Source organism: Monodon monoceros, unplaced genomic scaffold (assembly GCF_005190385.1).
Source record: "Monodon monoceros isolate NGI ecotype Baffin Bay Population unplaced genomic scaffold, NGI_Narwhal_1 Super_Scaffold_18, whole genome shotgun sequence".
Classification (NCBI taxonomy): domain Eukaryota; kingdom Metazoa; phylum Chordata; class Mammalia; order Artiodactyla; family Monodontidae; genus Monodon; species Monodon monoceros.
Window position 1 is genome coordinate 52130787 of NW_021703774.1, and position 22800 is coordinate 52153586.

The following is a 22800-nucleotide window of genomic DNA, read 5'->3' on the forward strand; positions in this document are numbered from 1 at the left end:
CCATTCTACTTTGTATCCATCTTGCACATAGAACTCAGAAGTAACTACAAGACTTATGCTGTTCATACACAGAAGTATGGGATCTCCTTTTCCAGTGCTTTCTTTTTGAAGTTTCTCCTGCACACTCTTCATCCCCCAGAGTCTTTTTTACTGAGGGTTTCTCAAGAAAGTAGGGTTTTCTGTACAGATGAGTTACTCCTTTTTATGGCCGTGGAGATGGAGTTTCTCTTGGTGCATTAGCTTCCCATACTGATGCAGCTCTGTGACTAAAGCCCTCCCTTGGGGAAAAGTTGAAAGAGAGAAAAAGGATGAAACAAAAGAAAAATAATGAAAATTACTCCCAAACCTCTGGCTTGCAAGAACCCCTTTTATTAGTCTTATGGCCAGACACACAGGGATTTTCCTTAGTTTTTGCTGATTGATGTACTGACTTTGCCTCTCTATGGGAGAATAGAGGGAGGAGCAAAACAGTATTCTCACCTCCATGTTGGTCACTTCTTAAGTCTTGAATTTCCTCCCCCGAATGACTGGTTTTCCTTATTATTCACATTCCTCAGAGAGTCACTTTCTGTTTTCTTGATAATTGTCCAGAGTAAACTCACAGTGAGAGAGACTGACAGATTATTCTGTCTTGGTTGGTACTAACATTCCCAAGTGCATTTAAGCCTTTCTCAGAAGTGTTACAGACATACCTCGTTTTATTGCACCTTGCTGATACTATGTTTTCTACAAATTGAGGGTTTATGGTAACCCTGTATAGAGCAAGTCTATTGGCGCCATTTTTCAACAGCTTTTGCTCATTTCATGTCTCTCTGTCACATTTTGGTAATTCTCACAAAATTTCAAACTTATTCAGTGTTTTTGTGTGTTATGGTGATCTGTTATCAGTGATCTTTGGTGTTGCTATTGTAATTGTTTTGGAGCGCCACACACTGCACCTATATAAGATGGCAAACTTAATCGATAAACGTAGTGTGTGTTCTGATTGCTCCACCCCTGTCCGTTCCTCTGTCTCTCTCCTTCTCCTCAGGCCTCCCTATTCCCTGAGACATAACAATGTTGAAATTAGGCCAGTTAATGACCCTCTGTTGGCCTCTAATTGTTCAAGTGAACAGAAGAGTTGCACATCTCACTTTATTATTTATTTATTTTTTATAAATCGAAGTATAGTTGACTTACAATGTTTGTGTTAATTTCTGCTGTGCAGCAAAGTGATTCAGTTATACATATATATACATTTTTTTCATATTCTTTTCCATTATGGTTTAACTATACTGAATATAGTCCTCTGTGCTATACAGTAGGACCTTGTTGTTTATCCATCCTATATATAATAGCTTACATATGCTAACCGCAACCTCCAACTCCATCCCTCTCCCATTCCCCTCCCCCTTGGCAACCACCAATCTGTTCTCTAAGTCTATGAGTCTGTTTCTGTTTCGTAGGTAAATTCATTTGTGTCATACTTTAGATTCCACATATAAGTGATGTCATATGGTATTTGTATTTCTCTTTCTCACCTCGCTCAGTATGATGATCTCTAGGTCCATCCATGTTGCTGCAAATGGCATTATTTCATTCTTTTTTATGGCTGAGTAGTATTCCGTTGTGTGTGTGTGTGTGTGTGTGTGTGTGTGTGTATATATATATATATATATATACCACATTTTCTTTATCCATTCCTCTGTTGATGGACATTTAGATTTTATCCATGTCTTGACTATTGTGAATACTGCTGCTTTGAACATAGGGGTGTATGTATCTTTTTGAATTATAGTTTCATCCAGATATATGCTCAGGAGTGGGATTGCTGGGTCATATGGCAACTCTATATTTAGTTTTTTGAGGAACCTCCATACTGTTTTCCATAGTGTCTGCACCAATTTACATTTCCACCAACAGTGTAGGAGGGTTCCCTTTTCTCCACACCCTCTCCAGCATTTGTTATTTGTAGATTTTTTGATGATGGCCATTTGACCACTGTGAGGTGGTACTTCATTGTTGTTTTGATTTGCATTTCTCTAATAATTAGTTATGATGTTGAGCATCTTTTCATGTGGCACATCTAACTTTAAATCAAAAGCTAGAAATGATTAAGGTTAGTGAAGAAGGCATGTTGAGAGTCAAGATAGGCTGAAAGCTAGGCCTCTTGCACCGAACACTTAGCCAAGTTGTGAATGCTAAGGAGAAGTTCTTGAAGGAAATTAAAAGTGTTATTCCAGTGAACACATGGATGATAAGAAAGTGGAATAGCCTTATTGCTGATATGAAGAAAGTTTTAGTGGTCTGGATAGAAGATCAAATATTCCCTTAAGCCAAAGCCTGATCCAGAGCAAGGCCCTAACTCTCTTCAATTCTATGAAGGCTGAGAGAGGTGAGGAAGTTGCAGAAGAAAAGTTTGAAGCTAGCAGAGGTTGGCTCATGTGGTTTAAGGAAAGAAACTGTCTTTACAACATAAAAGTGCACGGTGAAGCTGCAAGTGCTGATTAGAAGCTGTTGCATAACTGATTCACTTTGTTATAAAGCAGAAACGAACACACCATTGTAAAGCAATTATACTCCAATAAAGATGTTAAAATAAATATATAAATAAAAAGAAGCTGTTGCAAATTATACAGAAGATATAGCTAAGATAATGAAGGTGGCTCCACTAAACAACATATTTTCAATGTAGATGAAACAGTATTATATTGAAAGAAGATGCCATCTAGGATTTCCATAACTAGAGAAGTCAGTGCCTGGTTTCAGAGCTTTAAAGGACAGGCCAACTCTTGTTGGGGCTAAAGCAGCTGGTAACTTGAAATTGAAGCCAGTGCTCATTTGCCATTTTGAAAATTGTAGGGCCCTTAAGAATTATGCTAAATCCACTCTGCCTGTGCTCCTTAAATGGAACAACAAAGCCTGCATGACAGCACATCTGATTACAACATGGTTTGCTGAATATTTTAAGCCCATTGTTGAGACCTCCTGCTCAGAAAAAAAGATTGCTTTCAAAATAGTACTGCTCATTGACAATGCTCCTGGTCATCCAAGACCTCTGATGGAAAGAGACAATGAGATTAATGTTTTTTTCATGCCTGCTAATACAACATCCATTCTACAGCCTATAGATCAAGGAGTAATTTCAACTTTCAAATCTTATTATTTAAGAAATACATTTTGTAAGGCTATATGTGCCATAGATAGTGATTCCTCTGATGAATCTGGGCAAAGCCAATTGAAAACAGAGAAATTGTTCATGAAAGGAAGAGTTAATAGATGGGGCAGACTTCACTGCTGTCTTATTTTAAGAAGTTGCTGCAGCCACCCCAAGCCTTCAGCAACCACCATTCTGATCAGTCAGCAGCCATCAACTTAGAGGCAAAACAGTCTACCAGTAAAAAGACTCAGATGATGGTTGCCATTTTTTAGCAATAAAATATTTTTTAATTAAGGTGTGTAAATTTTTTTTTTTAGATATAACGCTACTGCACATTTAATAGACTGCAGTATAATATAAACATGGATTTTACATGTACTGGGAAAACAAACATTTTGTGACTCCCTTAATTACAGTACTTGCTTTATTGTGGTGGCCTGGAACAAAACCCTCTATACAGGAATGCCTGTATTTACTGTTTCTTAAATATATTTATCACTCCTTGACTGTTTGGTGATTTTACTTATAAAATATAGCCTTGATAATAATTTTATAGTAAGAATATTTTTTTAATTACTTTTAATGTATTTTACACAAAAATATTTAACATTTTTTATATTTGTTGTTTGATCAATTTTTAACCATTATTAACAATGGAAGTTATTTTTTCATTGCATAATTAAATACTCAGTCCTTACAAATGATATTTTTCTGATCTGTATATTTTAACAATAGTTTAATTCCTCATAAATGATGACTGAGCTTTTTTCCCCGACAGATCAACCATGTTGATCTAACTTCTCTAAGCCAGTTATAAGACAAAAAGTTAAAAAAAATAATAAAAACAGTTTACTTCCAATTATATGTGCACATATTTGCATGTTAAAGAACTGTCAGTACCTAGCAAGGTAATCAGAAAAGAGTTTCATGTGCCACTTTATAAGTTCTTTTGGGAAAATGTATTTTCCTTTTAAAATACATAACCTAAGAGTCATTTCCAATAAATAATCTTGTTTTTGAAATAGAATAAGCACATTCTTTTTTTGTTTGTTTTTTGCGGTACGCGGGCCTCTCACTGTTGTGGCCTCTCCCGTTGCGGAGCACAGGCCCCGGACGCGCAGGCTCAGCGGCCATGGCTCACGGGCCCAGCCGCTCCGCGGCATGTGGGATGACCGGGGCACGAACCCGTCCCCTGCATCGGCAGGCGGACTGTCAACCACTGCGCCACCAGGGAAGCCCAGCACATTCTTTAAAGGTTTTTTCCCCTCCACATATGAGTTTGAAGAATTTAGGCTTTAGGACACCCTAAATTTAGCCTGCTTTATTCCAAATTTTCATAGTTGTATATGTTAATGTAAAAGTGCTGAATTTGAAATCTTGGTAAATTTCAAAAATTAATTTTACTTAATTCATACTGAATGAAATGCTTCCACTTCTTATCATCAGAGGACTAAAAAATGAACTGCAACATGATAAATAAACAGCATTATGATAACAGTTACATTCCCATAAGTTATAACTCTACTAAGTATAATATCTCCTGGATCCAAAAGAAATTAAAAGGCTTGTGTTGGCCAGCATCCCAGATGGACCCCAGTGATCTTTGGTTTCTATTATTCCCACACTTGTTTAGTTCCCCTGCTTCCCCATTGCTCCAGTCTGCATGATAGCAGAATACTGTAGAAATGAAGGTATGTCCCTTCTGAAATTAGTTTTATCTGTCTTCATCATTCTCTTTCCATTCACTTGGTTTGGGAGAAGCTAGCTGTATCATAAGCCCAAATGGTGGGGAACCGAATCCTCACGCCAAGAGCTGTGTTGAGTGAACTTTGAAACGAATTCTTCAGCTCAGCTTTACTGTGACCTCTGAGCCTTGACACGGGGAGCCAAAAGCACCCAGCCAAGCTGCTTGGAGATTCCTGATTCTCAGAAACTATGTGACATAGTAAATTTTGTTGTTTTAAGTTGCTAAGTTTTGGGGCAATTTGCTGTGCAACACTAGCTAACTAATGCAACAAGGCCTGTTTTCTCTTTGATGAAGTTTAAAAGAAAAACTTATGTTTGATAATTAGCATTGTCAAAGTACACATCTTTGTGTTTAATCTTTTACACTTTTTTAGGCTTATCAAATAGTATAGATGTTTATGATAGTTTTGGGTGAAGCAGCATTCTACCTTTTAATTCATTCTGTTTTCTGTAGGATCTAGACAGTAGTTCAGAAGTGGGTTCAGTAGTACCAGATATGAATCATACTCATACTTGCACATTCTCACTAAAGACAGGCTTTCTTATTGTGTCAAACTCCTGGGCCTGTTTCCTTTATCTTTTACAATGAATTCTTTCTTAGGAAGCTTTGTGCAAATAGATATACAGTGGACCCAGTCTGAAAGAAACATAAATCCTGCACATTGAAATTGGTACTGACATTATTATAGATATGTAATGTGTTCTGTTCTTGGAAAAAATAATTTTGAACAAAAGAACTTAGGGAGTGTTTAACCCAGACTTTAAAGATTTGTAGATGATAAACCTCACCAATCCTCTAGGGTAGTTGGATTTTTTTAAATTCAGGACTTTTTAATGGGACTTAAGATTCAGGTGATACTCAAAAAAACCAGAAAAACAAAAAAAACAAAAATCTTTTCTTTACCTATTAACATTAATCAAACTTGTAATAAAACAGTTATAAGTAAAAAATTCATTTCATAAAGGCAGCTAGATAGTACTCAGAACAAGTTTTTTTTTTTTTTTTAGTCTCCTACATTTTGACATGATTTTCCTAGGAGTCACTATTTTGATTTTTTTCTGAGTGTCACAGGAGACTATATAAATAAGGGCAATGTGTTTTGTTTGATTTAATTGCTTTAGCTCTTCACCTTGAGGATATTTTCTTTTAAATTCGCCTTTGTTTTTTCTTGCCAAAAGGAATTTTCACAATAAATGTTGAGACTGTAATTTTTTAGTTAAAAGAAATTCTTACTATCAGACTTTTACAGAGAAAGGAACCATAGTTCCTTATTGTGAAGAACATCTCATTTATATTTGTCTTAGACTTTTTTTTTTTTTTTTTGGCCACACCACGCAGCTTGCAGATCTTAGTTCCTCTTAACAGGGATCAAACCCAGGCCCCTGGAGGTGAGAGCGCCAAGTCCTAACCACTGGGCCGCCAGGGAATTCCCAGTCTTAGACATTTTCTTCCGGTACTTTTATTGATTTCTTTCTCCAAAAGATTATACTATTTTACCTTTTGACCTATGATGTTATCTTAGGATATTAAGTTGATTTTAATGTTATTTCATCATATCTGTTATATTAGTTCCCTAGGACTGCCATAGCAGCGTACCACTTCATGCCTGGCTCCTACAATAGAAATTTATTCTCTCACAGTACTACAGGCTTAGAAGCCCGGAGTAAGGTATTGGCAGGGCCATTCTCCCTCTGAAGACTCTAGGGAAGAATCCGTCCTTGCTGCCTTCCTAGCTTCTGGTGATTACATAGCAGTCCTTGGCATTCTTTTACTTGTAGCTGCATCCAATTTCTGCCTCTCTCTACACATCGCCTTCTTCACTCTTTGCCTCTGTAGCCAAGTCTCCCTCGCCTTATAAAGGTATCAGTCATTGGATTTAGGGCCCATCCTATTCCAGTATGACCTCATCTTAACTTGATTACATCTGTAAAGACCCTATTTCAAAATAAGTTGACACTCATAGGTACCTAGTGTTAGGACTTCAACGTATCTTTTTGTGGAGAACAATTTAATCCACAATACCTGTTCTATTTAATAACTAATAACTTAATAACAGTATTATATTCCTTGTGCATTTTTCTTTTCTATGCTTTATATATTCAGTGTATTTTTATAGTATTTTAAACCTTAGGTATCCTTACAGTTCAGACAGTTATATTAGATTCTAATATCTTATGTGTTGAAAATTATAACCATGGTGGTTAACCATTATGTCTTATTTTTAAAATGTAAATGATTACTCCATTGAGAAAATTACTTTGAAATAAAGAAGAAGACCTCACTTCTAAGTTAGCTGTTGTTCTGTTAGTTCTGGTTCATTTTTATGACTACTCATATTTAATAGTCATGAAACACTGATATATAACCCTTGTTTGTAAAGGTTCTTAGTGATTAGTAGTGAGGTTATGGGATTAGTAGGTGCTCCATAAATATTTGTTGTGGATTAACTTTGGCTTGCCACGCTGTTAGAGTACAGTCCTACCACTTGATATTCTAATCTGTAAGTACTATTTGACATGCAGACTTTTAATTACAGCTAGCCATCTCATCTCAGAATTGTGTATCTTAATTGCCTGAACAATTGTATGTTGACTGAAATAGCACGATTCCTATTGGAAAATAACATGAAACAAATCAGACATTTCTATTTAAAACTGTTATTTTTTTATTTTAGTAATGAGTATCTTATGTTTCTCTGGGAAGGCTAATAGATTCATCAGGTATTTTCTTTGGTTTTTTTTTTTTTTGCGGTACGCGGGCCTCTCACTGTTGTGGCCTCTCCCGTTGTGGAGCACAGGCCCCGGACGCGCAGGCTCAGCGGCCATGGCTCATGGGCCCAGCCGCTCCGCAGCATGTGGGATCCTGCCGGACCGGGGCACAAACCCGTGTCCCCTGCGTCGGCAGGCGGACTCTCAACCACCGCGCCACCAGGGAAGCCCAATTCATCAGGTTTTAAATAACTTTTTTTAATGATTAATTTTTATTCAGAGGTTTCACATATTTAAAGAAATTTTCTATTCTTGTGAAATTCTATTCATAGAAGATAAATGATCCTGTTCACACAGAGGAAGTCTCTATTCTTATGAAATAACATTCATAGAAGTGGTAGTTGTTGGAACCATTTTTATGTTTTTCACTCCTATTTAAAGATCACTGTATTAATAATCCTAAAAAGATTCTAAAATTTTATTATGCCTCCAGCTCTATATTTTGGTTTTCAACTCTGCTTTACACATTAGAATCACTCAGAAAGCTTTTTTTTAAAAATTAATTTATTTATTTTTGGCTGCGTTGGGTCTTCATTGCAGTACGCAGGCTTCTCATTGCGTTGGCTTCTCTTGTTGTGGAGCACAGGCTCTAGGTGCGTGGGCTTCAGTAGTTGTGGCACATGGGCTCAGTAGTTGTGGCTTGCGGGCTCTGGAGCCCAGGCTCAGTAGTTGTGGCACACAGGCTTAGTTGCTCTGAGGCATGTGAGATCTTCCTGGACCAGGGCTTGAACCCGTGTCCCCTGCACTGGCAGGTGGATTCTTAACCATTGCGCTACCAGGGAAGCCCCCGGAGAGCTTTTTAAAAAACCACCAATACCTGGACCCCATCTGGGCACTGTCCTGATGAGACATTGGGACCCATAGAATGATGGGTTAGGAAGGCTTTTGTTGTTGTTATTGTTTGTTATTAATCCTAATGTGCAACCAGGATCGTAACCTGTATCTTGAAAGTCTATTTGTATTCTAGTGTCTACTAAGACATTTTTGTTTAAAAATGATATGGTTGCTCTGGTAACTCACAAGATAACATCTCACTTTTATACTTCTGCTTTCAGATCTGACCTGCTCTGATCAGTCAGCTTTTCACTCCCTAATCCTTACAAATCTCAATATATACCATTGGAATGGACTAAATATCAAATATTAAAGCTAAATTTTAAAGTTCAGCTAAGCAATTCTGTCATCTGTTACTTTAGACGTACTAAATCATACAACTAAGTTCCCATGTAAAATTTTAAAATCATGGAATTCTTAATTGAAAGATGAAATAAGAACTGCTCCCAGGTACTTTAAAAGATATTTGTGTATATATCATATATACAATCTGATATATATCGTACATGTGAAAATGTGTGTGTGTATGTGAGGTTCTCAAAAGTGTAATAGGTTGGATGATAAACCATGTAGTTGCCTTACTCATACACACACACACACACACACACACACACACACACACTATTTAAAGAATACTAAGGCAAATACACATGTATTTCAGATTGCTTTGTTTTAACCTGTCTTTTATGCCTTAGTTATGAGATATATTGATTATATAATATTTTTTGACTTTGAAACTAAGTTCTGTTGGCTTAAATATACTGTTCTATTATTCATTCATTCAGGTTAAACATTTTTGATCCTAGTAAACCAAAATGCTTAGATTAGCATGAAAAGACAGCTGTAGCAATAAGCAGACTTTCTCAGTTACAGAAGCACTGGCCTATGTATTGTTTATTTTCATTTTTATTGTTCCTTACTCTTAGTGAAGCTATGGTCTACCAACCTAGACAACTCGGTGGCAAGCATTGAGGCAAAGGCTAACGTGTGCTGTGTTAAATTCAGCCCCTCTTCTAGATACCATCTGGCTTTCGGCTGTGCAGGTAAGAAATGAAAGATTTGTCTTCTTTTGTTGTTGGTTTTCATGACTAAGATAAAAGAACGTTTTAAAATGAATAACTTTCTTTGTAGGTTTAAACTTTATTTTCATTATTATACTCTAAATTAGAACAATTGCTGTGCCTTAATTTCAGTGTTCTGTCTCCCATGTCTAATACATAGAGATGGGTTTGTTGATTATTTTTGTTGTTCCTCTGAGTCTTTGCATGCATGAATAATGCTTATTTGTTTACAAACTTAGGTCATAATGATGTTTAAACAATGAAGCTGTATTGTTTAGACACAGGAAACCTTTTTTGTTTTTTAATTAAAGGAAACCTAATAATTCCTTCAATTTGTCTTACCATCATAATTACTGATAGGGCTTTCTTTCATTCTCAAAAGTGTTATGGGTTGGAAGATAAATTATATGGTCACTTTTACTCATAATTCCTTTGTCTTCTATATCTGAATTCCTACCTTGAATGTTTACTAAAGCAGTAAACACCTGTAATTTAACTTTAGCATTGTTAAATCTCCTTGATTCTTGATTCCTTTTTTTTATTGATAATCTTGAGTAAAAAAAAAGATAATCTAGCACCATATCGTGAACACAATATTACCTTGTAAAAAGGTAAATTTAAATCTTAATTTGTCATAACATCTTTTCCTTATTCCAACTTACTATTTATTTCACTTGCATACTGGCATAATTTCATAATTAAATTCCAGGAGGGTATGGATGAACATGTATATGTGGGTAGAATTCTCTTTTCATTAGCAGATAGATTTTTTTTTCCCCCCCCACATGCTGCTCTTTTCCATTGGGACCTACTATTCCCTTATTTAAATCCCTGTTTTGTCTCTGACTAGAAATGTTACTTTGGGCAAATTGATTAACTTCTATCCCCAAGTTCCTTATCTTTAAAATAGAGATAGCCTTTTGGGTCTCTTATGACGATTATGAAAGGAAGATGCTGTCTGTAAAGCTCTTCGAAAATGATGCTCAATAATTACTTAGTTATTATTAATAATATTTTATCAGTGATTTAATTAGAGTAGCTTTTTGAGTTTTTAATATTATAAACATACCAATGGCCATCAATTTTTTTTTTTTGGTTACGAGTTTTTATTTCTTTTTTAACATCTTTATTGGAGTATAATTGCTTTACAATGGTGTGTTAGTTTCTGCTTTATAACAGAGTGAATCAGCTATATGTATACATATATCCCCATATCCCCTCCCTCTTGCATCTCCCTCCCACCCTCCCTATCCCACCCCTCTAGGTGGTCACAGAGCACTGAGCTGATCTCCCTGTGCTATGAGGCTGCTTCCCACTAGCTATCTATTTTACATTTGGTAGTGTATATAAGTCCATGCCACTCTCACTTCATCCGGGCTTACCCTTCCCCCTCCCCGTCCATGTCCTCAAGTCCATTCTCTACGTCTGCATCTTTATTCCTCTCCTGCCCCTAGGTTCTTCATAACCTTTTTTTTTTTTTTCTTTTTAAGATTCCATATATATGTGTTAGCATATGGTACTGTTTTTCTCTTTCTGACTTACCTCACTCTGTATGACACACTCTAGGTCCATCCACCTCACGACAAATAACTCAGTTTCGTTTCTTCTTATGGCTGAGTAATATTCCATTGTATCTGTGTGCCACATCTTCTTCATCCATTCATCTGTCGATGGACATTTAGGTTGCTTCCATGTCCTGGCTATTGCAAACAGAGCTGCAATGAACACTGTGGTACATGACTCTTTTTGAATTATGGTTTTCTCAGGGTATATGCCCAGTAGTGGGATTGCTGGGTCGTATGGTAGTTCTATTTGTAGTTTTTTAAGGAACCTCCATACTGTTCTCCATAGTGGCTGTATCAGTTTACATTCCCACCAACAGTGCAAGAGGGTTCCCTTTTCTCCACACGCTCTCCAGCCTTTATTGTTTGTGGATTTTTTGATGATGGCCATTCTGACTGGTGTGAGGTGCTACCTCACCAGAGTTTTGATTTGCATTTCTCTAATGATTAGTGATGTTGAGCGTCCTTTCATGTGTTTGTTGGCAATCTGTATATCTTCTTTGGAGAAATGTCTATTTAGGTCTTCTGCCCATCTTTGGATTGGGTTGTTTGTTTTTATGATATTGAGCTGCAGGAGCCACTTCTAAATTTTGGAGATTAGTCCTTTGTCAGTTGCTTCATTTGCATCTATTTTCTCCCATTCTGAAAGTTGTCTTTTCGTCTTGTTTAGTTATTCCTTTGCTGTGCAAAAGCTTTTAAGTTTCATTAGGCCCCATGTAACATTTTTGTCCCATTTGTTTATTTTTGTTTTTATTTTCATTTCTCTAGGAGGGGGGTCAAAAAGGATCTTGCTGTGATTTATGTCATAGAGTGTTCTGCCTGTGTTTTCCTCTAAGAGATTATAGTGTCTAGCCTTACATTTAGGTCTTTAATCCATTTTGACTTTATTTTTGTGTGTGGTGTTAGGGAGTGTTCTAATTTCATTCTTTTACATGTAGCTGTCCAGTTTTCCCAGCACCACTTATTGAAGAGTCTGTGTCTTCTCCATTGTATATTCTTCCCTCCTTTATCAAAGATACGGTGACCATATGTGTGTGGGTTTATCTCTGGGCTTTCTATCCTATTCTGTTGTTCTATATTCCAGGTTTTGTGCCAGTACCATACTGTCTTTTTTTTTTTTTTAAGGAATTCATTATTTTTATTATTTATTTATTTATTTTTGCTTTGTTGGGTCTTCGTTTCTGTGCGAGGGCTTTCTCTAGTTGCGGCAAGCGGGAGCCACTCTTCATCGCGGTGCGTGGGCCTCTCACTATTGCGGCCTCTCTTGTTGCGGAGCACAGGCTCTAGATGCACAGGCTCAGTAGTTGTGGCTCACGGGCCCAGTTGCTCCACGGCATGTGGGATCTTCCCAGACCAGGGCTCGAACCCGTGTCCCATGCATTGGCAGGCAGGTTCTCAACCACTGCGCCACCAGGGAAGCCCCATACTGTCTTGATTACTGTAGCTTTGTAATATAGTCTGAAGTCCGGGAGCCTGATTCCTCCAGCCCGTTTTTCTTTCTCAAGATTGCTTTGGCTATTCGGGGTCTTTTGTGTTTCCATACAAATTGTGAAATTTTTTGTTCTAGTTCTGTGAAAAATGTCAGTGGTAGTTTGATAGGGATTGCACTGAATCTGTAGATTGCTTTGGGTAGTATAGTCCTTTTCACAATGTTGACTCTTCCAATCAAAGAACATGGTATATCTCTCCATCTGTTTGTATCATCTTTAATTTCTTTCATCAGTGTCTTATAGTTTTCTGCATACAGGCCATTTGTCTCCTTAGGTAGGTTTATTCCTAGGTATTTTTGTTGCAATGGTAAATGGGAGTGTTTCCTTAATTTCTCTTTTGGATCTTTCATCATTAGTGTATAGGAAGGCAAGAGATTTCTGTGCATTAATTTTGTATCCTGCAACTTTACCAAATTCATTCATTAGCTCTAGTAGTTTTCCGGTGGCATCTTTAGGATTCTCTATGTATAGTATCATGTCATCTGCAAACAGTGACAGGTTTACATCTCCTTTTCTGATTTGTATTCCTTTTATTTCTTTTTTTTCTCTCATTGCTTTGACTAAAACCTCCAAAACTATGTTGAATAATAGTGGTGAGAGTGGACAACCTTGTCTTGTTCTTCATCTTAGAGGAAATGCTTTCAGTTTTTCACCATTGAGAATGATATTGGCTGTGGGTTTGTCATATATGGCCTTGATTATGTTGAGGTAAGTTCCCTCTATGCCTACTTTCTGGAGGGTTTTTATCATAAATGGGTGTTGAAATTTGTGGAAAGCTTTTTCTACATCTATTGAGATGATCATATGGTTTTTCTCCTTCAACCTGATAATATGGTTTATCACATTGATTGATTTGCATATACTGAAAAATCCTTGCATTCCTGGGGTAAACCCCACTTGATTGTGGTGTATGATTCTTTTAATGTGCTGTTGGATTCTGTTTGCTAGTATTTTGTTGAGGATTTTTGCATCTATGTTCATCAGCGATATTGGCCTGTAGTTTTCTTTCTTTTTGACATCTTTGTCTGATTTTGGTATCAGGGTGATGGTGGCCTTGTAGAATGAGTTTGGGAGTGTTCCTCCCTCTGATATCTTTTGAAAGAGTTTGAGAAGGATAGGTGTTAGGTCTTCTCTAAATGTTTGATAGAATTCTCCTGTGAAGCCATCTGGGCCTGGGCTTTCGTTTGTTGGAAGATTTTTAATCACAGTCTCAATTTCAGTGATTGTGATTGGTCTGTTTATATTTTCTATTTCTTCCTGGTTCAGTCTTGGAAAGTTGTGCTTTTCTAAGATATTGTCCATCTCTTCCAGGTTGTCCATTTTATTGGCATATAGGTGCTTGTAGTAAGCTCTCATGATCATGTGTATTTCTGCAGTGTCATTTGTTACTTCTCGTTTTTCATTTCTAATTCTGTTGATTTGCATCTTCTCCCTTTTTTTCTTGATGAGTCTGGCTAATGGTTTATAAATTTTGTTTATCTTCTCAAAAACCAACTTTTAGGGTTATTGATCTTTGCTGTTGTTTCCTTCATTTCTTTTTTTCTTTCCTTTTCATTTTTTTCTTAAAATCGTCATGGGGAATGTCTTATTTCTTTTTTTTTTTAATTTTTAAATTTCATTTTATTTATTTTTTTATATAGCAGTTTCTTATTAGTTATCCATTTTATACATATAAGTATATATATGTCAATCCAATCTCCCAATTCACCACACCACCACCCTCCCACCGCCACTTTCCCCCCTTGGTGTTCATACATTTGTTCTCTACATCTGTGTCTCAATTTTTGCTGTGAAAACCAGTTCATCTGTACCATTTTTCTAGGTTCCACATATATGCGTTAATATACGATATCTGTTTTTCTCTTTCTGACTTACTTCACTCTGTATGACAGTCTCTAGATCCATCCACGTCTCTACAAATGACCCAATTTCGTTCCTTTTTATGGCTTAGTAATATTCCATTGTATATATGTACCACATTTTCTTTATCCATTCGTCTCTCAATGGGCATTTAGGTTGCTTCCATGCCCTGGCTATTGTAAATAGTGCTGCAATGAACATGGGGTGCATGTGTCTTTTTGAATTATAGTTTTCTCAGGGTATATGCCCAGTAGTGGGATTGCTGGGTCATATGGTATTTCTATTTTTAGTTTTTGAAGGAACCTACATACTGTTCTCCATAGTGGCTCTATCAATTACATTCCCACCAACTGTGCAAGAGGGTTCCCTTTTCTCCATGCCCTCTCCAGCATTTATTGTTTGTAATTTTTCTGATGATGCCCATTCTAACTGGTATGAGGTGATATCTCATTGTAGTTTTGATTTGCATATCACTAATAATTAGTGATGTTGAGCAGCTTTTCATGTGCTTCTTGGCCATCTGCATGTCTTCTTTGGAGAAATGTCTATTTAGGTCTTCTGCCCATTTTTGGATTGGGTTGTTTGTTTTTTTAATACTGAGCTGCATGAGCTGTTTATATATTTTGGGTATTAATCCTTTGTCCGTCGATTCATTTGCAAATATTTTCTCCCATTCTGAGTGTTGTCTTTTCATCTTGTTTGTAGCTTCCTTTGCTGTGCAAATGCTTTTAAGTTTCATTAGGTCCCATTTGTTTATTTTTCTTTTTATTTCCATTCTAGGAAGTGGATCAAAAAAGATCTTGCTGTGATTTATGTCAAAGAGTGTTCTTCCTGTGTTTTCCTCTAAGGGTTTTATTATAGTGTCTGTTCTTACATTTAGGTCTCTTATCCAGTTTGAGTTTATTTCTGTGTATGGTGTTAGGGAGTGTTCTAATTTCATTATTTTACATGTGACTGTCCAGTTTTCCTAGCACCATTTATTGAAGAGACTGTTTTTTCACCATTGTATATCCTTGCCTCGTTTGTCATAGATTAGTTGACCTTAGGTTTGTGGGTTTATCTCGATGCTTTCTATCCTGTTCCATTGATCTTTATTTCTGTTTTTGTGCCAGAACGATACTGTCTTGGTTACTGTAGCGTGTAGTATAGTCTGAAGTCAGGGAGTCTGATTCCTCCAGCTCTCTTTTTTTCCCGCAAGATTGCTTTGGCTATTCAGGGTCTTTTGTGCCTGCATACAAATTTTAAGATTATTTGTTCTAGTTCTGTAAAAAATGCCTTTGGTAATTTGACAGGGATTGTATTGAATCTGTAGATTGCTTTTGGTAGTATAGTCGTTTTCACAATGTTGATTCTTCCAATCCAAAAACATGGTATATCTCCTCATCTTTTTGTGTTTTTAATTTCTTTCATCAGTGTCTTATAGTTTTCTGCATACAGGTCTTTTGTCTCCCTACCTAGGTTTATTCCTAGGTATTTTATTTTTTGTTGTTGCAGTGGTAAGTGGGAGTGTTTCCTTAATTTCTCTTTAAGATTTTTCATCATGAGTGTATAGGAATGCAAGAGATTTCTGTGCATTAAATTTGTATCCTGCTACTTTACTGAATTCATTGATTAGCTCTAGTAATTTATTGGTGGCATCTTTAGCATTCTCTATGTATAGTATCATGTCATCTGCAAACAGTGACAGTTTTACTTCTTTTCCAATTTGTATTCATTTTATTTCTTTTTCTTCTCTGATTGCTGTGGCTTGAACTTCCAAAACTATGTTGAATAATAGTGGTAAGAGTGGACATCCTTGTCTTCTTCCTGATCTTAGAGGAAATGCTTTCAGTTTTTCTCCATTGAGAATGATGTTTGCTGTGGGTTTGTCGTATATGGCCTTTATTATGTTGAGGTAGGTTCCGTCTGTGCCCACTTTCTGGAGAGTTTTTATCATAAATGGGTGTTGAATTTTGTCAGAAGATTTTTCTGCATCTATTGTGGTGATCATTTGGTTTTTCTTCTTCAGTTTGTTAGTATGGTGTATCACATTGATTGATTTGCATATATTGAAGAATCCTTGCATCTCTGGGATATATCCCACTTGATCATGGTGTATGATCCTTTTAATGTGTTGTTGGATTCTGTTAGCTAGTTATTTGTTGAGGAATTTTGCATGTATATTCATGAGTGATATTGTTCTGTAAATTTCTTTTTTTGGTAGTATCTTTGTCTAGTTTTGGTATCAGGGTGATGGTGACCTCCTGTAATGAGTTTGGGAGTGTTCCTTCCTCTGCAGTTTTTTGGAAGAGTTTGAGAAGGATGGGTGTTAGCTCTTCTCTAAATGTTTGATAGAATTCACCTGTGAAACCATGCAGTCGTGGACTTTTGTTTGTTGGAAGGTTTTTAATCACAGTTTCAACTTCATTACTTGTGATTGGTCTGTTCATATTTTCTGTTTTTTCCTCGTTCAGTCTTGGAAGGCTATGCCTTTCTAAGAATTTGTCCATTTCTTCCAGGTTGTCCATTTTGTTGGCATAGAGTTGCTTGTAGTGGTCTCTTAGGATGCTTTGTATTTCTTCAGTGTCTGTTGTAACTTCTCCTCTTTCATTTCTAATTTTATTGATTTGAGTCCTCTCCCTGTTTTTCTGGATGACTCTGGCTAATGGTTTATCAATTTTGTTAATCTTCTCAAAGAACCAACTTTTAGTTTTATTGATGTTTGTTATTGCATTCTTTGTTTCTATTTCATTTATTTTTGTTCTGATTTTTATGATTTCTTTCCTTCTGCTAACTTTGGGTTTTGTTTTTTCTTTCTTTAGTTGCTTTAGGTGTAAGGTTAGGTTGTTTATTTGAGATTTTTCTTGTTTCTTGAGGTAGGATTGTATTGCTATAAACTTCCCTCTTAGAACTGCTTTTGCTGCATCCCATAGGTTTTGGATAGTCGTGTTTTCATTTTCATTTGTCTCTAGGTGTTTTTTGATTTGCTCTTTGATTTCTTCATTGATCTCTTTGTTATTTAATAACGTATTGTTTAGCTTCCAGGTGTTTGTGTTTTTTACGTTTTTTTCCCCGTAATTGATTTCTAATCTCATAGCGTTGTGATCAGAAAATATGCTTGGTATGATTTCAATTTTCTTAGATTTACTGAGGCTTGAATTGTGACCCAAGGTATGATCTATCCTGGAGATTGTTCCATGCGCACTTGAGAAGCAAGTGTAATCTGCTGTTTTTGGATGGAATGTCCTATAAATATCAATTAAATCTATCAGGTCTGTTGTGTCATTTAAAGCTTGTGTTTCCTTATTAATTTTCTGTTTGTTTGATCTGTCATTTGGTGTAAGTGAGGTGTTAAAGTTCCCCACTATTATTGTGTCACTGTCGATTTCCTCTTTTATAGCTGTTAGCAGTTGCCTTATGTATTGAGGTGCTCCTATGTTGGGTGCATATATATCTATATTTGTTATATCTTCTTCTTGGATTGATCCCTTGATCATTATGTAGTGTCCTTCCTTGTCTCTTGTAATAGTCTTTATTTTAAAGTCTATTTTGTCTGATATGAGAATTGCTACTGCAGCTTTCTTTCTTTCTTTTTTTTTTTAGAAGATGTTGGGGGTGGAAGTTTATTAATTAGTTGATTTTTGCTGTGTTGGGTCTTCGTTTCTGTGTGAGGGCTTTCTCTAGTTGTGGCAAGCGGGAGCCACTCTTCATCACGGTGCACAGGCCTCTCACTATCGCGGCCTCTCTTGTTGTGGAGCACAGGCTCCAGACGCGCAGGCTCAGTAGTTGTGGCTCACGGGCCTAGTTGCCCCGCGGCATGTGGCATCCTCCCAGACCAGGTCTCGAACCCGTGTCCCCTGCATTAGCAGGCAGATTCTCAACCACTGCACCACCAGGGAATCCCTCCAGCTTTCTTTTGATTTCCTTTTGCATGGAATATCTTTTTCCATCCCCTCACTTTCAGTCTGTGTGTGGTGTGTCCCTAGGTCTGAAGTGGGTCTCTTGTAGACAACATATATACGGTCTTGTTTTTGTATCCATTCAGCAGAGCAAGTTTTTTGACCTAACGGTAAAGGTGTTTATTAATTGTCTTGTTAGTTGATTACTACATGATGTTTTCTTATTGAGTAGAAAAAGGTAGAAAAACCATTTCTTTTCAATTCATCTTCTCTAAAGCCAGTTTGAGAGAACATTGTAAGACTAAAATAAATAGAACTACTAACCATCTGTGGTTTTAATAGAATGGTAGAGTTGCTTGCTCACTAACTTGAAGCATTTTGCAAGTTTTAAAACTGTAATTAGTATAACAGATAGGAAATGTGGGTACTCCTAAGTTATATTCTTTAAAGTAATAATAGTTGTGATTTTCCCCCCAGAAATTAGTGATATAAATCAAAGGTAAGATTCATATTATTCTGGTTCAAGATTGATATTTATACTAATAACATATTCACTGGGAAGGAATAATGTTTCTAGAACAAACAAACAGGAATTCTGAAATATTCTATTTAAACTGTGTTCTCAACAAACACTTTCAGTTTTGGTTGCTGTAAACTCTTTGTTACTGTCAGCAAACTAAACAGTTCATACACATAAACATATACCATTTGTTTTCCCATTTTCAATACTTTCTAGTTTTTGTGATTTGATATGTGATAACTCTTAGTCTTCAAAAGGAAAAAATAACCTTTTTGGTTGGTTTGGTTTTGTTGATTAATTAATTTTTAAGTACTGATATTACTTTCCTGACTCTCAAACTTGCAGTGGTTTCTTATTGTTTAAAGAATAAATACAGAGTCCTTTGCTTTCTGTTCTAGGCGCTCCATGATTGCCGTCAGTATTCCTTATACTTGACTTATGTTGTTTATTCTTTGAAAATTTTCACTGAGAAGAATTTTTATAAAGCTTCGTCTTTCATAAAGATTTCTTGATTCTCAGTAAAGTTGAGACTACGTATCTTACATATGTATCTTCCACTTTTAAAAATGTATGTAATCATTTAAAAATTGTTTATATTTAATTATACAAGTAGTACAAGGTTAAATCCTCAGTCTCAACTTTGATATGTTACAGATAAAGCTTAAGTTCCCCTTGATCACACATCATTAAACTGTCTCTTCAGAGGTACTTCTTAAAATACTTTTACAAGTGTCTTTCCATAGATAGGGAGCTTTTTTTGTGGAGATGACCAAAAATATTTTTCTTTTTTAGAATATTTGTTGTTTTTAAGAATCAAGATGGATTCTAAAAGATGAACATGCACATTATGTAAAATACACATAGTTTTAGGTTATCTTTAGATCTCTGATGTGAATTTTTGGACTACCTTCTGCTCTTCCATGCCTTCCTCCTATATCTGTCCCCAAAATATAATTCATCCCTTTCAACTTAAGAACCTGGTGTTAGGTTTAGTTTCATTTTATAGAGGTAACATGGAGAAACTTGATAGATATGTAAGTGCTCAGGATATCTTAAACATTTTTTCTGTCTTCTTTATTTAATGGGAAATATTTTAGGTTTGTTAGGTTCATAAATCTGCCTTGTTTTTTATTTTATATAGTGGTTGCCAGTGGGGATGTCTTTTCCTTCACATTTAAATAAATTAAATGTCTGAATATTTATTTAATAAATCTTAATTAGCATCAGAGCATTCATGAACATGTGTTTCAGTTACCTATACTACATCAAGGACATTTTGTTTTCAAGTTTCTAAGTAATCGGTTTGAATGCAAATGGAAGTGGCATGCATAACGCCAATATTCAAGAAACAAACTATTCTATTATTTTGTTGTAAAATCTACTTTTGATAGTCTAGAATTTAAGAACAACTTTGAGGCACCTAGTAAATCTTTCACCTGTTTATGTCTGTCTTGCCTTCCAGGCTGTAAGTGTCGTTTAGCTAGATCTTTTTAAAAAAAAGGGCTTCACAGGAAATTTTATATTCATATTAAATGCAGAGATATTTTAAAGTCAGGCATTTATTATTCGGTTGTTACTAATATGATAGACATGATCATTCATTTTTTTGAAACTAATATTGAGCAGTCACTACAAACACGGGAAAGTACGAAATACATGATACGCTTTCTAGAAAGATCATTAAAATAATAGAAGCAAAGCACAAAATTCAAATTATTATTGGGGTCAGGGGGGAGGAGTAGAATATTTGGCTAATCATAAAGGAAATGAGAATGGAAAGGGGGAGAAGCATAGAAAATTTGGGATAGCTAAAAAACAGAAAATAAGCTGATAGAAATTCAGATGTATCTAATTATTGTAAATGGAAACGACTTAACAGCTGCAAGTTAAAGGTGCAGATTAACAGACTAGTTAAAATGTTCAAAATGCAATAATATACTCTTTACAAGAGACACATGTAAAACAAGGATAAGGAAAGACAAATGAAAACAGTTTTATTTTGGCACAGGAATAGATAGACTAGTGGAACAGAACCAAAAATAGACTTACAAATGCATGGATGTTTGATACCTGGCAAAGATCATATTGCATAGGAGTTTGGAAAATATGGAATTTTCATAGTTGGACAATTGGTGTGGGAAAATGATGTCGTAATTCACGCGCCATACAATACACAATCGATTCCAGGTCACCACACAACCTAGATGTGAATAGCAAAATATAAAGTATTTAGAAAATGAGTTAAGAGAGAATATCTTCATGATCTTGTAATAGGGAAGGCTTTAAGATACAAAAAGTATTAGCCATAAATAAAAGGTAGATAAATTTGGCTACAGTAAAATTAAAAACTTCTATTTACCAAATAATACCTGGAAAATAATTCCTTAAAAAGTCATTAATTGGAAAAAAAAAAGTCATTAATTGGGAGAAAATATGTAGAACACATATAAATGACAGAAATCTTCATATCTATATTACATGAAGAACTCTTTCAAATAAATAAGGAAATGATAAATACATCCTACAGCTTTGCTCTTCAAAGCGTATTCTGCACAGCATCAGCATCAGCATCACCTAGGAGCTTGTAAGAAATGCAAATTCTAACACCCTGACCAAGACCTACTGAATCAGAATTTCTGAAGGTGGACCCCAGGAACCTGTTTTTTAACAGGCTCCCCAGGTAATTCTTATGCACTCCAAAGTTTGAGAAACCTTGCCCTAGAGAAACATGTATTTAAATAATGTATGTAGTTGCATATTCACACTGTAGAACGTATTCAACAGTGAAAATGAATGAACTGCAGCTCCATGAACTGATGTGGATCAGTAACAAGCATAATAAATGTTGAATGAAAGTCACAGAAAAATGCACAGTACAATTCTATTCATGAGCATGTAAAACAAACTACAGTGTTTAGGAATATGTACATTGACCATAGGAATATGTGGTCAAACCACTAAAAAAAAAAAAAGGAAATAATTGTTCTAACTTCAAATATAGCAGTTACCTCTCAGAAGGAGGAAAAAAAAATGTGATGTACAGGAGGCTTTAATATTGTAGTTGTAATCACTGTAGTAGTTACAAAGATGTTGAAACTTTTCACATGTTTATAAACCGTCTATATGCAGGCTACTTTCCAAATCAGAAAGAATTTTTTTTTTAAAAGATGGAAAAGATGTAGACTAATTTAAACAAATGCTAAAAATTTAGCATATAGAAAATTCATAAAATATATCATTAAATACTTTTAAGATATTACAATAGAAACTTCTTATAATTGAGTTTTTGGCAGTTATAAGTGAAAATGGTTTAAGTGAATAAAAATACATGGTAGTCTCTCTCTTTTTTTTTTTTTTAATAAAAGATTGAGACTTCATCAATTTTTGTTGTTTCTCTTCCCAGTAAGCCACTAACACTTCAGTTTCAGCTACATCATTTATGTTCCTTTCTGCAAGCACCTACAGACAGCTAGGATGGGTTATGTTTAAGGGAATTTTTAGAATAAGCTTAATGCCAGAATAGATAAGATTGTCATTGTTTATTCAGATACTCACTCAATAAGAGAAGGTTTTTACGTCCTGATATATGTGATTTACTTAAATCGTTCCAGAAAATGTGTTTTTCCTCATTGAGGTTTTAAAAAATTGACTTCTAAATGTGGCTTACTGTTGTAGGTCATTGTAAATCTGTCATATGAAATACTTTAAATATTTTTGAAAAACCTATGTTAAAAAATTGAAATCATTTTTTCTGAATTTAAATATTTATTTGGTGTTTTCACATTTTGTTTGCAAGGTTAGTTTTTTTTTTAATATATTGATACTTAACACAGTAGTAGAGTGATGAATCATGTAATTTATAGATTATTTCTTTAGTGGGAGAATTAGAATGAGGATTGGAGAACAGGCTATATTATAAAGGGCTGCTCCAGAAAATATAA

The 22800-nt window shown here is 35.5% G+C and overlaps 1 protein-coding gene and 1 non-coding gene across 6 annotated transcripts in view; both read left to right on the forward strand.

Moving 5' to 3' along the window:
- Window positions 1-22800, forward strand: part of COP1 (COP1 E3 ubiquitin ligase) — a 261090-nt gene that overhangs the window by 153355 nt on the left and 84935 nt on the right. For 4 of the 5 annotated variants that reach the window (XM_029228999.1, XM_029229002.1, XM_029229000.1 and 1 more), the window contains one exon: window positions 9415-9531. The exons of the other annotated variant lie outside the window; for it this stretch is intronic. In XM_029228999.1, coding sequence (XP_029084832.1) covers window positions 9415-9531 — 117 coding nt within the window. The remainder of the gene's footprint in view (window positions 1-9414; window positions 9532-22800) is intronic. 5 annotated transcript variants of the gene reach the window in all.
- On the forward strand, window positions 3880-3962 carry LOC114900167. Its single transcript, XR_003794783.1, has one exon. It is a non-coding gene; the product is annotated as a small nucleolar SNORD12/SNORD106 (small nucleolar RNA).